At 40.5% G+C, this 14,709-nt stretch overlaps 1 protein-coding gene across 1 annotated transcript in view; it reads left to right on the top strand.

Annotated features, from left to right (window-relative positions):
- The first annotated feature begins 1,982 nt into the window (after positions 1 to 1,982).
- LOC102837087 (ADAMTS-like protein 1-like) overlaps positions 1,983 to 14,709 on the top strand; it is a 262,124-nt gene continuing 249,397 nt past the window's right edge. Inside the window, exon 1 of the mRNA XM_006864474.1 lies at positions 1,983 to 2,197. Within this exon, the coding sequence (XP_006864536.1) occupies positions 2,135 to 2,197 (63 nt within the window). The 5' untranslated portion in view covers positions 1,983 to 2,134. The remainder of the gene's footprint in view (positions 2,198 to 14,709) is intronic.

Genomic DNA, 14,709 nt, shown 5'->3' with positions numbered 1-14,709 from the left:
TTGCTCTTCCTTTTAAATCCATCTAATGAATAGTTTTTATGTATAGAAGAGGTAGGAAGGGTACTAGGTAAAATATGACCCTTTATGGAACTTGTTGGAAGTTTGCAGCTAATGACTAAGATAGAAGACAAAAACCCTATAGCAGAAACCTCAAATGCATAAAAGAGAGCTATATAATATAGCTCTGTGAATGAAAGTTTATTTCAATCATTCGACTGTTTTATGTGATGAGGATTTCAGATAATACCAGTGAAACATTTTTACATCTACCTGTGAATACTCTTCAGCTTATAGGTATTAACTAGTTTTTTGAGAGATTTGTAAAACTAATCTTTCTGAAAGGGAAAAACGTATTTCAAGAATCGGGCCTCTTTGTTACAGGTTTCCTATCCATTTCCCTAAGTCTACATATTTAGTTCTGAAGAGAAGGATGCCTTTTTGTATACCCTAGTTTTTCTAACAGGTTGAAAATGGGATTTTTAAAAAGCTCCTCTGTCTTTAAATGATAGACCAGGGGAAGTAGATAATCTAAAGTTGAACAACCTACTTTTCTTCACCTTTTTGAAAAGCAACATTTGCAGGTATGTCTATGGACAGACCTGCCTGTATTCACATGTCTGATGGTTTGATCAGCTTGTCCATATTTGTGTATTTCATACCTCTTGTCAGTAATATTTTCTAATAATAGCAGAAATGAACATTTGTCCTATTTGTGTTCTTCCTCTGCCACGTGTATTTTAGGAGTTATCAGGAGATCTGCAAAGGGAAAGCTTCGTATGGAAATGTTATAGAAATCGGTTTGTGATTGCATCCTTTCAAAAACGTGATTTCCTTAGCAGATAAGGGGAAAGCCATCCTTGTCTGACACCTGCCACTTCTCTAAATAACTGTAATAAAGTCCTTCTGTGGTGGAGTGAAGTTTTGCTTGCTGGTGGATTAACCAGACTCAGAAATGCCCTGCCCTTCTCTTAATTGGTGTTGACCTTGTCATCATTAGCCTTTCCTCCAGTGATGGACTGAACTGCTAAGTTCATCCCCTCCAGCCCTCTTTCGAGAGTGGAAGCAAAAAGGAGCTAAAACTCAGTCCAGCTTTTCCTCTTGCATGCCAGCAACTCCAATAAAGGACATGGGTGAGGAGGAGGCTGAGACTGCTAAAAGAGGGCATTGGGATTAACTGGATTTAATTCATCCTTTCTTTCCCTCTCCCTGCTAAGACAGATAGTTGAAAGTTGGCAGTGAGTCAAAAATCAGCCTTTTCCGCAAACCCAAAGTTCAGCCATACGTATCCTGGATTCTGTTAAACTAGGGGAGTCTCTATTTCTAATGATGCCTTTAGAATTAGGAAATCTTGGATGTTTTAAATTGTCACTCTACAAAGAAACAACTTGCTTTAATTTTTTTTTCCCCCGATCAAGCCATTGACATACAAAATAACATATGCCAATGTTTAGTGAAGAAGTTTCAAAAGCTTATACAGACGTCCCTTGCCAAGTCAAGGGGGAAAATAAAGAGCAACTTTATGGAAGATGCAGAAAGCAGTGCACAGATCACGTTTAAAGGGCACATTGAGTCCGTTTTTGTCTGTGGTTCTTTCCCTTTATGGCATATGTAAAATATGGACAGCGTTAAGTTTCTCTCCTGAATGGAACAATACCGAGTCACAGGGAGCTCCTGTACTTGCAAAGCAACAGGCATCCACGCAGGCAATGACAAATAGAAATGCAACTCAGAAAGAACTAACCAGGTTAGTTAAGAGCACAGGGAGGGTCTGGTTTCATCCTCTGCAATTCTGCACTTCTCTTCTGCCTCGGCCTCGGGCTCGCCTTTCTTTTTTGTCTGTTCTCCGCGGGTTTTGCTCACACTGTTACACTTTCCCTGTCCCCCTGGCTTTGTTATTCAGCATGTCTGATTAGCAGGAGCCTGATTGGCCGGCTGCCTGCTCCAAGAGAGATTCCATTCAGCTTACCCCCCACCCATCCACCCACCCACCCCTCAGCCAGGAAGTGTGAGTGGGGCTGATGGAAACTGATAGGCAAGACCAGAGTGTGAGCACCGCGACTGGATGTGACAGCAGGCAGAGGAGCACTTCGCAGCTTATTCAGTGTCCGATTCGGATTCCGGCAAAGATCCAAGTATGGAATGCTGCCGTCGGGCAACTTCAGGCACTCCGCTCCTCTTTCTGGCTTTCCTGCTCCTGGTAAATGCCTTTTCATTTCAAAACTTTGCCATGCTGGGTGTTGTTATGGTAGTGTGTGTGTGTGTGTGTGCGTGTGTGTGCGTGTGTGTGCTGTGTACGTTTGTATGTATGTGTGCTTGTATATTATCTTTATCTTAAAACTTCAGGTAAAATAGTATATACGATTAAGAAAGGAAGAAATAATAATAAAAACCGCCTTCCAGAACTTTAACCCCAACTTCCTAAGCAAAATAAAGTCTGTAAGATTTTTCTGGAATTAGTTACAGGTATATAATAATACTGAAACATGAACTTTGAAATATACTGCATAGACTTTGTGAGCTAAGGGCTGTATAAATGGTGGTGTGTATGCTTGGAATTTGGAGAAGGGACCTCCTGAAATCCAACTTGCTCTCTGTGGTGTTCCTGGAATTTTTTGGAGGAGAGGCTGTCAGGGGCTTTGCCTCATTGCCTTTTGTGATTCCCCCTTCCCCTCTCTGGACATGGAGCCCTAGTGTGGCGCTGTAGGATAAACACTGGACCACAGGCCTGTTTGAACTGCGAGGTTCTTGGTTCAAACTCACCAGCTGCTCTTTGGAAACCCTATAGGTTCGACTGACTGGAAGGCACTTAACAACAATAACAGTGGACATGTGCAAGGTGCCCTGGTGGCACAGTGGTTAAGTGCTTAGCTGCTAATTGAAAGATCAGCAGTTCAAACCCACCAGTTGCTCTTTGAGAGAATGATGATGCTGTCTGCTTCTGTTTCTGTAAGGTTACAGCCTTGGAACACTTACAGGGCAGTTCTACTTTGTCCGATAGGCTGGCTGTGATTCAGAATCTGCTCAGTAGTAATGAATGGGTTTTTTTTCTTTTCTTTTCTTTCCTTTCTTTCTTCTTTTGTCAGTCTTTCTTTTGTTTGTTTGTTTTTTTGATCCACCGGTGTATTAAGGAAATCAGGTTAAGAGGGAATAGATGCTTCTTTGCAGCCAGTCCAAATTATAGCTTCAGTGTAGTGCAAGTTAATGCTCATATTTATGGATTGAGGATTATGGACTTTGATGTCAGATCTACTTTTGAAAAGGAAGAAAAAACAAATGATGACTTTTATGCACGGCTGCATCTTCCTGAGTGTGAGTCAGGGATAGGATGCTCTGCTCTTGAACATCATCACACACTGCATTTTTGACCCAAAGCAAATGTTCCATTGTGACTCAGACTTGGTTTTATGGGCAGAAAATGAACATTTACTGTCCAAAAAAAATCTGCGCTCAAAATATTAAGAGCAATGCACATTTTTTAAACCAGAACATTCTGGACAGGCAGTTGAGTAAACCTCACCTAAAGGTTTGAATCCCAAATTTGCCCACATTGACTCCAAACAAACATGATTGTAACTCTCCCTGCCACAGTCGGGCAGGCCAAGACTTCCTCATAAGGTGGCAAGGCAAGAATGTTACAAGGGAAAACACAGTGAAATATATAGGCTGCATTGACTTGCTGTAGGAAAAGGAATGTGTTATTCTGATTAGATGCTAACAAATTTAATCCACACTAGAATTTTGAAGAAGGGAAGCAAGCTACTTGGTGCATATTCAAAAACTCCAGGAGGATATTAGATAGAATATTCAGACATAATGATGCATCGCAAACACTACAAATATGGAAATACAATGTATTTTCAATTTTTCATGGAAACTTAAAGGCAAACTGAATTATAACTCTCTAAGTTCTTGCTGTTGTGAGGGACATAAAAAGCAGAATGTTTAGGTGCATTTTATGACATGTGGAGCAAGCCATTTATGAAAGCTGTCTCAGTGTTTCCATATGGGATATGTTACTTGTATACACTATTAGTTTGTCTCATCTTTCCTTCTCACTGATTTTTAAAAAGAGTGTTATTTTCCTGTTATATTGCATCATAAAGCAAATTATCAGGACATATTAGTTTATTTGATATTTTCTTGTTGCAATATAATCTCCTTACATTTAAGTAAAACTTTCCCATTCAGGAATAAATCGTGTTCCTACCCATTTGTTAAATGCATTATATCCACCTTTGATATCCTGATATTCATCTATGCATTTGGTTCTATAAATGTAGACATATGTGGAAAAAAGGAGACTATGCTAACTTCAGAAGGAGTTAACACATATTATGTTTAAGTTTTAATAAATGTATTGTAAGGATAAAATGAAATGAAACACAATGTAATTTTAAGTTTGCATTTAAATAAATTGAAATTCTGAGGATTATGCTGGGAAAGACAGAGAGATTATGGCTGAGTGCCTAAATATGTCCCTTTGCAGATTAGTAACAGCCGTAATAAGAATTGTCCAGTATTGTGAGTCCGAATATGCCAAACACTAAATCAGCTGTTTGAAAATTATTACAGTGAGTCCTCACAGTCGCCTGCTAATAAGTATTTTTAAACCCATTTTACAGATAAGGAAACAACTTTATATTTGAACTCAAATGCTAGATAACAGATTGAAAATAGCTTGCTTATAAAATGCTTAGAACTATGCTTATAAAATGCTTAGTTGTGATGGAAGCAATGGTTTAGGTTAGGGGTGGGAAACGTCTGGCTGACAGGTTGTATAAGGCTCGCAAAATCATTTGGTCTGGTCCTGCCAAAGAAACCACAGTTCCAGCCATCCCATGAGGGGTGAGTTTATTAAATGCTTGACCAAATATCGCAGGCAAATTTTTAAGTTGATAGTTTAGTTTTGTATGGCTCGCAAATGATGTTATAAATTGTCTCAGGAAAAGGTTCCCCACCCCTGGTTTAGGTTGACCTATACTCTTTGTTGAAGATATTTAGACCTCTTGCATCATCTTGGCTATGAAAGCTGTGCACAATATTATCAGCAGTTGTTAGGCTTGCTTTTACCCTTTAGCTTTGTTGCCAAAATTCAGTGATCAGTGTAAGGGACGGTGACCTTTAGCCTGCCCAGCAATTGACTCATACCTGCAAGTGTGGCCTTGTCTTCTCAACCTAAAGTTTTGATGTCAAGTGCAGTCAAGTCAGTTCTGACTCTTAATGACCTTGTGTTGGATTTCCTAGGCTTTACATCTTCATGGGAGCAGAGCTCCTCATCTTTCTCCCACAGAGTGGCTGGCATGCTCATACAGTGGACCTTGTGGATGGCAGTATAGTGCCACCGTGCTCCATAGAGAAATTGATTAGGTGTCTTGCCCTCCTCCCATCATTCTTTTACATGTGACAAGATTCTGTCTATTCTTAGAATTAATTTAAGCCACTTATTAGCATTCCTGTAGCTAAACTGAAAATCTCCTATTTGTTTTAGTGAAAAGCCCGATTTCTCGCTCAACACAGCCATTTCATTGACAGTGGAATCATCCATACTATGACGTGGTTTCTGAGTGTGTGCAAATCTCTAATGTGGTTCATCCAAACTTTTGTACATGTCTTCACACTTAGATTATTATTCCTTAAGAGAATAAGGTCCCAGTATCTTTTGTAACTATTTTAGTTGCCCTCCCCCCACCCATATTTTCATGCAGAGTGCATATGTCATAGATTTCCTTTTCACAGTAGTCCTGATCAAGACCTTTTTGTCTTGATGTTCAGTTCAAATTAAGCCACGTAACACATCTTTCCTAATCTTCTGACCCTACTTCCCTTTGGCACTCTCCCCCCTTTGTCCTAACTGTTTCACTCCAAAGAAATGTAGCAAAAACCATGACTGGTCATTGACATGTGTGTCCATCCAAACTTAAAGTCATTTCTTCTCAGAAAGGCATTTAATCAAATTTGCATTTTCTTTTTGTTTCTTTCAAGTGGTTTTTTAGCTCTTTTGCCTGCTATTGTGGGAGTTGCAAGAGTAACACTAGGAATTATAATAAAGTACATGTGTTTTTCTGTTGAATTTCTTTTTCTTCTCAGCACTAATTTATACATGGAAACTAGTCAAACACAATAGTCCATTCCCTTCCGTCTCTCTGGCACTCTCCTCCGTGATTATCTAAGTGGATAGATCTTGGATGGTGAGAAGCACCATTAGCTTATGGAATGAATATTAAATCCCTTCTTTACAGCAGATTGTGGCCTGCTCCAGGGTGTGTGTGTGTGTGTGTGTGTGTGTGCACATGGAAACACACAAGCACCTTTCTGTAACTGCTTTGTTGTTGTTACTACACCATCTATTTCTTATTCTCATGCCTAGATTGTCTGTAAATTAAGCTTGAGGACTTTTCACATAAATCTTCAGAACATAGTGAGGCATTTAGTTAAACATTCTTTTCTTCATGTTTCTCTCAAGTTTCTTCTCTAGACATGATCAGCTACATTTTTATTTTCTCAAACTCCTGTTTTTAGTATTCTACTCTGTTGAGGACCACTTTCTGCCCTTCATTATTATTTCCATGTCAATAAGTTCTGTCGCTTCTTAGAAGTTGAGGGAAGAAGGTCCAACAGTGACCACTGGTGGACTACAAAAAACACTGTGACAGGAGGGAAGTTTTCCCTTAAGAGTTGTTATGGATATAACAGCTGATGAAAAGGGGAGAAAGAGAAAATGAATAACTGAAGGTGTACATTGGGGCATTTCTATGACTATTCATGTGTGTTGGTGCCCGTCACCAATGTGTACTCATATGAATAGTGTGAAAAAGAGTCCTGGTGTGGTGCTGTGGGTTAATGAACTGGACTGTGAAGTCGGTTTGAACTGCAAGATCTGCAGTTGAAGTTGACCAGCTGCTGCTCAGAAACCCTCTACAGGGTTGCTATGACTCACAACCAACTCGACGGTACTTCAAAACAACAACAGTAACAGTACACCCTGGGGTAGGCAATGACTCAAACTTAGGAGCTGCACAAAGCTCATTATTATATCCTAATAAGAAAATGAAACTCAAGGTTTGTGCTTTTTAAAAAAAATCAGTAGAGTATGATTAATCACTGTACAAGTTACTTTTTTTTTTTAATTTTACTGTTTTGCCATGTATTGATAAAAAATATTTTGATACTTTTTGCCGTGGATTTGTGTTAGGCTGAAACATGGCCTGTGGTTTTTGTTCTCCTGTTTATCATGACATAATCAAAATAAAAATGTAAACCCTGAGCGTTTTTGGAGACCCTGCAACACCTAGTCAAGTGCTTTTCTGATGACAGGACAGGACTTACAGTCAATCGCCTGGGTCTCTGCTTCTTTAAATATGGAGTGTTTCCTAACTGGAATTAGATAGTCTGGTTGCTGTGGCTAAGTGACCGCACAGCCTATAATTCGTGTGTGTTTTGGGTTCCAGGGTTCCAGGTTCTCAAGTCCGTTCATTTACCTTTCACTCTGCCCTTCCCTCCTTCTACATTTTCCACTATTTCTCCTGAGTCGAGTGGCCCATAAGTGACCTCATCATAGTATGAGGACCAGAGTCTTTCCTTGAGTGAGAACATTCCTGGAGTCATTATGAATACGCTACCAGCTAAGTGTGTTCAGATAATCATAGGAAAATGTATCCCCATCAAGTTTCACAGCCTCGCCATTGTTGCTAATTTTCTTCTCCAAGAGAGCTGGCTTCAGACCTTGCATTTTCACCAGCAAGAGACAAGTTCATGTCATTTTCTGTCTACATCATAAAAACCATACCATGTGGTTGAATTTGGTTTGATTGGCAGTACTAGCTCACGAGCAGCTTAGGACTGGCATACCAGAGGTGATGTCAGTCCTAAAGGATCCTAATTGAAATAGGCCAGCACAGCTGTGTGGGGAGCCTGCCTGCTAACTGGGGTAAGCTGTTGCTATCAACCCTTTCTTTCCATGAGCTCAAAAATAAATGACGAAATGTCCCCAATTCCCGAACTTCAAGATTAAAACCTATGGTAAATAAAGCTTAACTGTTCTGTTTCCCCTCCCAGGGACTTTGCTAACTTGAGCACCTAGGCTGTGGGCAGTCAGTCAGTAACGTTAAAACATTTTCTCGCCCTGTCAAGGGGATGCCACATTGACTGTCTTCCGCAGCCAATTTGTGGTAAGACATTGAGTGCTGCCTAGCAAGTAGCTGTACACTGGTGAAACTTGGTGTGCGGTAGTCATACTCTGAAGTTTTAGTATTTCTTCTAATGGAAGTTAGCATAAGTTAATGCTAAGATATTTTCTATGAGCCCAACAGAGAGTATTAGTAAATACAGGGGGAGATTCGAACTGACTATATAAATACCGAGCCACTAGAAATACAATGCATAGTAAAGCTCCAGAGCACTGTCAGTTGCAGGCAACACCCATTGTGGACTCAACAGCACCTAACAAAAAACCCACAGTTTATAATGATACTTTCTTAGCATTCTTGTGCTACCTTTCATGTGTCGCTGTCATTGTACTTACCGTATTGTCCTGACATTTCTGTCTACCTCCCATAGCTGTGAGCGACCACTGAAGAAGTGACTTACCCATCTTCCTCTTTCAGGATGCCTTGTAATTAGATCTCAATAAATGTTGTCGAATGCATGAATCAGAATGATTAGGCAAGGAAAGGTGAAAAGGGAGAAGAGCAAGTAGTAAGGGAAAATATAAACATTCTTTTCATGTGGGAAGCATTTCAGTATTTCTGGCTCTGGTAAGACTATGTCAACATTCTTAATAAACTCAAGACCAAAGATATATGTGTGTTGCTCTCTCTCTGAAACACACATACCCATGCGATGACCAACAACTGAGCAGTAGCCCCTTTACTGTCGCTAAGTAGATTGAACCATTTTATATTTCCTACTTTTTTATCCATTTAATTCTCAAGCGTTTGTGTATGTGTGTGAAACTTGTCCTCAGTGAGAAAATGGCATTTGCATTAGTTGCAATACTCTAAAATATAATGTAAAAGTAGTCATAAAGTCTATTTCTAGCAGAGACAATGCTGTAGATTCACCAACACCCACTTTCTTTTCCTGTTATTATTGTTGTTGTTAGGTGCCATTGAGTCAGTTCTGACTCATAGCAACCCCATGCCATAGGGTAGAATTGCCCCAGAAGGTTTTCTTGCCTGCACACTTTCTCCCTCTGAGCTGCTTGGTTGCTTCACGCCACCAACCTCTCCGTTCACAGCCAAGTGTGTAATGGTTGGACCACCGAGTCTTCTTTTTCTTTTCCTTGTTGGATTTTGACTCCTGGTGACCCCACATATGTCAGGGTAGAACTCTGCTCCATAGGGTCTCCAATGGTTGATTTTTTAGAAGTAGAAGGTCTTTCTTCGGAAACACTTTTGGGTGACTGGAACTGCCAATCATTCCATTAACAGCTGAGAGTGCTAACCATGTACACCAACCACCCAAGGACTCCATGGAACTGTAGTTCCCAACCTTCCCCACAATTGGGTGGTGCCATGGGATTTAGTGGTATATAGTTAGAAGTGGTATATGGTACTTCTGGGCTGTAAACCTCCTGTATGGTTGGTCCTTTAAGCCCTAAGAACTCTCTCTTCACCTGCTGGCTGGATGCAGAGTATCCTGGAGAGAACTTCAAGATGCTAGGAAATAGCAAAGCCACCAAATGGAAGAGCCTGAGCCCCTGAGTGGCTGCATGGAATGGAATCCGCAGTGCTCTCAGCCTCACAAGGTGAACATTCATTTAACTATGAGCCCAAAGCAAACCTTTTTTGTGTTGTGTTAAAGCACTGGGATTTGGGGGTGTTATTAAGTTCTGTCAAGTTGGTTCTGAATCATAGCCGTTCATGTATAGCATTTACAAAGAGCGGCTGATGGGTTTGAACTGCCGATCTTGTAGTTAGCAGTCCAGTGCTTATCCTACAGAGCCACAGCAGGACTCTGGTGATTTGAGGAAGGGTGTTATTTATGGCACTAAAAACTTTTTTGAAGTAACACATGCTTCAAATTGAGATGCTATGCGTACTCTTTATGAACAAATACTAAAACCACTTTCCATTTTTAGATGGGAAAAAATGGAAATAATAAAAAGATGTCCCATTGTCCTAGTGGTAGCTTAATCGTTGTGCTTTGCAGCTTATTGCATGCGTAGAATGTGCTAAGTAATTGGGGACATGTGTCAGTCCTGCCAGAAAAATAGAAAAGTGAGTCTGTTTTATAAACCATAGAAGCCAAGCATGCGTGGAATGGTACGAAATGAGGAAAGAAACCGAGGAGGCAAGGCTGTGGTCAAAGAGTTGAATTGTCTGTAGCCAAACAACCGGCCAAGGACACAAAACCACAAGGACCCAAGGAGACCAAGACACTGAGAGGCAGAAACAGGGAGCAGCACTGAAGCTGCTCTGAGAAAGAATGCCAGCAAGAAGAGGAAAGTAAATGAGTGAACACGTGACTGAGAGGGATCGGATGGAGAAACGCAAAGCTATCATTTGTTCCACCCAGTAGCATCTGTAGTAAAATACTCTTCTTAGAGCATATAGCAACTCTGATTCATCGTGACGCCACGTGTCAGAGTAGAACTGTGCTCCAAAGGGTTTTCAGTGGCTTAGTTTTCACAAGTAGGACTCCAGGCACCTTCTAGCAAAGCAGATCTGGGTGGATTTGAGCCAACCTTTCGATTAGCAGCCGAATGTGCTCTTTTATGAGTGTTTGCAGCACTGAATATGCCTCCTCTCAAACTATCTTTGGTGTATTTTCCTATGAGGTATTCAGGTGTCTTGAAAGAGCATGGGCTATGACATTCATTCCAGCTCTGTGATCTTGGTCCAACCTTAACTTCCCTTTGCTTTTGTCTCCTATGTATGCAGTATCTATTCCATCAGTCTCCATTCATGATCTCTCCAGGATGAGATCTTGAAAAGTTTCTTAAACTCCAGAGTATTATCAGACTCCCAGTGTTTGAAGCCACGTGAAAAGCTTGAAACACATTTATCTGTCACCAGCTGTATACTGAATATCAAGCCAGACCCTAAAGAGCTATAGATAATGGCTCGATGGAAGATATATTAAGACATGATCTTTGCAATGAGGAGCTTGTTGAATGTTTTATTGTCAGAGTTTCATTTTTGTTTTAATTTTCAAAAGACATCTCTTCTGCAGGGAAGAGCTGTGGGATGGTCATTGTCCTTGTCATTTTACTCTACATAAGTAATTCTTCTGCACCTGCTTAGATACTACTGGAATACCTCCCTTACTTATTATAAAGGACTCCTGGTGGTGCAGTGAGTTAAGCATTGGGCTGATTACCTGAAAGGTCAGTGGTTTGAATCCACCAGCCACTCTGCAGGAGAAAGATGAGGCAGGCTGCTTCCATAAAGATGTACAGCCTTGGAAATATTAAGGAGCAGTTTGCCCCTGCCCTACAGAGGATCAAGGGGTCAGAATCAACTCTAGCAGCAGGTTTGGGTTTTTTGGTTGGCGTCCATGTATAAATGTAAATTTGGTCTCAGATTACAAATGTTTATCTTAGTGACTTTTATCAGCAGATATTTGACTTCAAATATTTAAATTGAGCTGCAGAATGCACTGAAATAGCTTTTAACTTAAGGTCAATTCTTTTCTTCTTTCTATGAATCTTTCAATATGTGAAACCCAAATCCAAGGGGTTTGCATCTGCCTGTATATCATCGACACATCATGCTACCAGATAGATCTCTGTCTTGAGGAGTTTCCAGTCCAGTCCATTGTGTTTGTGGCCTAATACCGAACACGTGCACAAAGCAAACACATGCCATTAGGAATTAGTTCTATAAGTGCAGTTACTGCTATAGGATCTATCTTCCAACTTCAGGAGAGTTTGATCCAAAGTTCTTATCAAAATAAAACAATTGTGGTAAAGACAAAAGAAAAGGGGATGGGGGAGGACAATGCAGCGTAAGGGACCAGTAGAAAGAACACGTGTCTGTGTAGATGCCATTTATAATATGAGATTTATTCCACTTCTGAGCTAAGAAATTGCAGGACTCTTAATAGTTTCACCACCTGTGAATTATTTGGGTGCACCTCATAAGCGGGTTCTTTCTTCTATTTGTATAAAGAAATAAGTGCTAGGTTCGCCAATTCTACACTACATTAATTTTCACGGAGTTTCCATTTTCATCTTCATTGCTTTTTCAGATTTGTTTCCAGAGCTTCTGCCATTCCCCAACTTAGCTTTGGGCATTTTCCCTTTCGTTTTTTTTTTCCCTGGGACTTTCTCTAAGGCAGTTCAGACTGTTGGGACAAAGGCGAAGTGTGTGATAACCTAAGGCAGCTTGACAAATTCCAAGAGCACAAAAGAAATGAGACAGGAAGTTATGAGCAACCTATAATAAATTTAAACTGTCCAATAAAATAAATATGCCTCACTTTGTTCTCATGTTATGGAATGGCTATTGTTGTGGTTAAGTTCCGTCGAGTCGGTGCTGACTCATAGCTGCGTTAAGTTCCGTCGAGTCGGTGCTGACTCATAGCTGCGTTAAGTTCCGTCGAGTCGGTTCTGACTCATAGCTACACAGTTCAGAGTTCCCGAGGAAGGGATGGTGAGCTTGAACCACTGAGCTTGTGGTTCAAACCTACTTTGCAGTCCAGTGCATTAACCTACAGCGCCACACCAGGACATCTTGGGATGGCTGGGTGTCAGATTTCCTAGCCTGCTTTGCTGGCTGTAATGTCAGTCACTATTTGAAGTCTGTCAAAGGATTGTTCAAATGTTGTCCTTCATCAAAGAATCAGAAATAAAAAAGAGTAGTGGGAACAGTAAGAACTGTTGTCCTACTACCTAGGCATGTGGTACTACAGGATCAGCACTGGACTGCTAACCTCAGTGTTAGTGTTCACACCCACTAGTCACTTCTTGGAAACCCTACACAGGGTCGCTATGAGTCAGAACCAACTCGAAGGTGCTGAAGTGAGATTTCAGGGTAAAGTTTTCAGAAATAATCAAATTTTTTCATTGTAGTTGTTGGGAACACTTGTCATTGAGATCTAATGTAATTGCCTGTGTAATTTCCCTGGTAGGCCACACATTTTCCTTTTACTGGTCTGGGAGCTAGCTCATCAAGTTAACAAACATAAAATTATTTTTATGAAACTAGTTTAATTGACTTTTGGATCCTTCAATTCATAGTAATTTAGAACTTAAAAAAACTTTTTTGCATTTGCCTAGCATGCGATTTCAGGTGACTGGGTTTTGTTTGATGGTGGGAGTTTGTTCTTGTTTTCTCTTGGATGTCCTTGTATCCCAAGCATCAGGCAAAGAATTTCATATGCCCAAGGTGCTCAAGAAACATTTGTTGCATGAGTAAATGAACAAATTTTCTAGAATTTATTTTGCAGATCATTGGATTTAAAAATGTTTGCAAAGTGAGTTGAGGCACATGAGGAATTTGACCACATGGCAATTCAATGGTTTGCCAGAAATGCATAGTAGGTAGGTTCCTGATCCTGGAATAGTTGCAGAATCTCTTCCTGTTAATTCCATTCTCTTTCTGTTATACTGTGCAGCCGCTATGGTGTAGATTGTTGTTGTTAAGTGCTATCAAGTTGGTTTCGACTCATAGCAACCCTGTATAGGGTTTCCAAGGAGCTACTGGTGAGCTTGAACCGCTGACCTTGTGCATTAACTTGCAGGCACCACAGCTGCCATCAAATCAACTCCGATCGTGACAACCTTGTATACAACTTAACCAAACGTTGCCTGGTTCTGCATTTATCTTCCCAATCAGCAGCATGTTCAGACCCAGCACTGAAGTGATGGTGTTACTCCACCTCATCAAGGGTCTCCCATGCCTTCATCAGTGCTCTGCGTCACCAAACAAGATGTCCTCCTCTGGCTAAGCAAGCCTGGCAACATTCTGTGTGGCTTCTAAGAGACCTGTAACTAAAAGCTAGCCAACAAACTAGCCTTAGTAGAGATGAGCTTGAGGCGCTGCACATGTAGTAGGAGCATGGGGCCAATGAAGCTGCTAGAATACAACCCTGAGTCAAAACTCAAGAATGACAGTTGGTTTATAAACATGGGGATGAGCTGGCAAGATTGGAAAATGGGAGTCTTTAAAGTTGACTGTCTCTGAAACTTGCGTCATATCAGTAAGAAAGGGGAAAAAAAGCAATGTGACATTATATATACTTTTTTTAGAGTAAAGCATGTGTAAAAATAACTTCATGTGGAATCTTACACAAAACAAAATTCCAAGATTTGTTCATTTGCTTCTTTTCACTTGCTGCAAAATAGCATTTTCACTGAGAACAGCCTGCTCCTCAGGCACTGTGCTTGGTACTAGGTATATTGTGTGGAACAAAAGAGCTGTGTTTCTAAAGATGGATCATTCTACAGATCATGTATCAGAAAAGATTCAGGGACAGGGAAGGGCTGGACAGACATTCATCAGCCAGTACTCACCATTGGTTTTAAGTTGCTGCCATGATCTTATTTTCTTTCAACTGTATATTTAACTATTGCTGATGTAAGGGGGCCTCTGGCTAAAGAAATAGACACATTAATTCATTATTTATAGTGATTCAAGAAAGAATGTGTTAGAAAAACTCTTAAGATTTATATTTAAGGTCAATTCCTTGCCTTTGCCCACCCCCACCCCCTCCTTTGCTGGGATCCTTTTTTTTTTTTTTTAAGAAAGCTGAACCTAAGCTTAAAAA

Source organism: Chrysochloris asiatica, unplaced genomic scaffold (genome assembly GCF_000296735.1).
Source record: "Chrysochloris asiatica unplaced genomic scaffold, ChrAsi1.0 scaffold00065, whole genome shotgun sequence".
Classification (NCBI taxonomy): Eukaryota; Metazoa; Chordata; class Mammalia; order Afrosoricida; family Chrysochloridae; genus Chrysochloris; species Chrysochloris asiatica.
The sequence above is the reverse complement of the archived record's forward strand: the minus strand, read 5'-3'. Positions and strand labels throughout refer to the sequence as shown.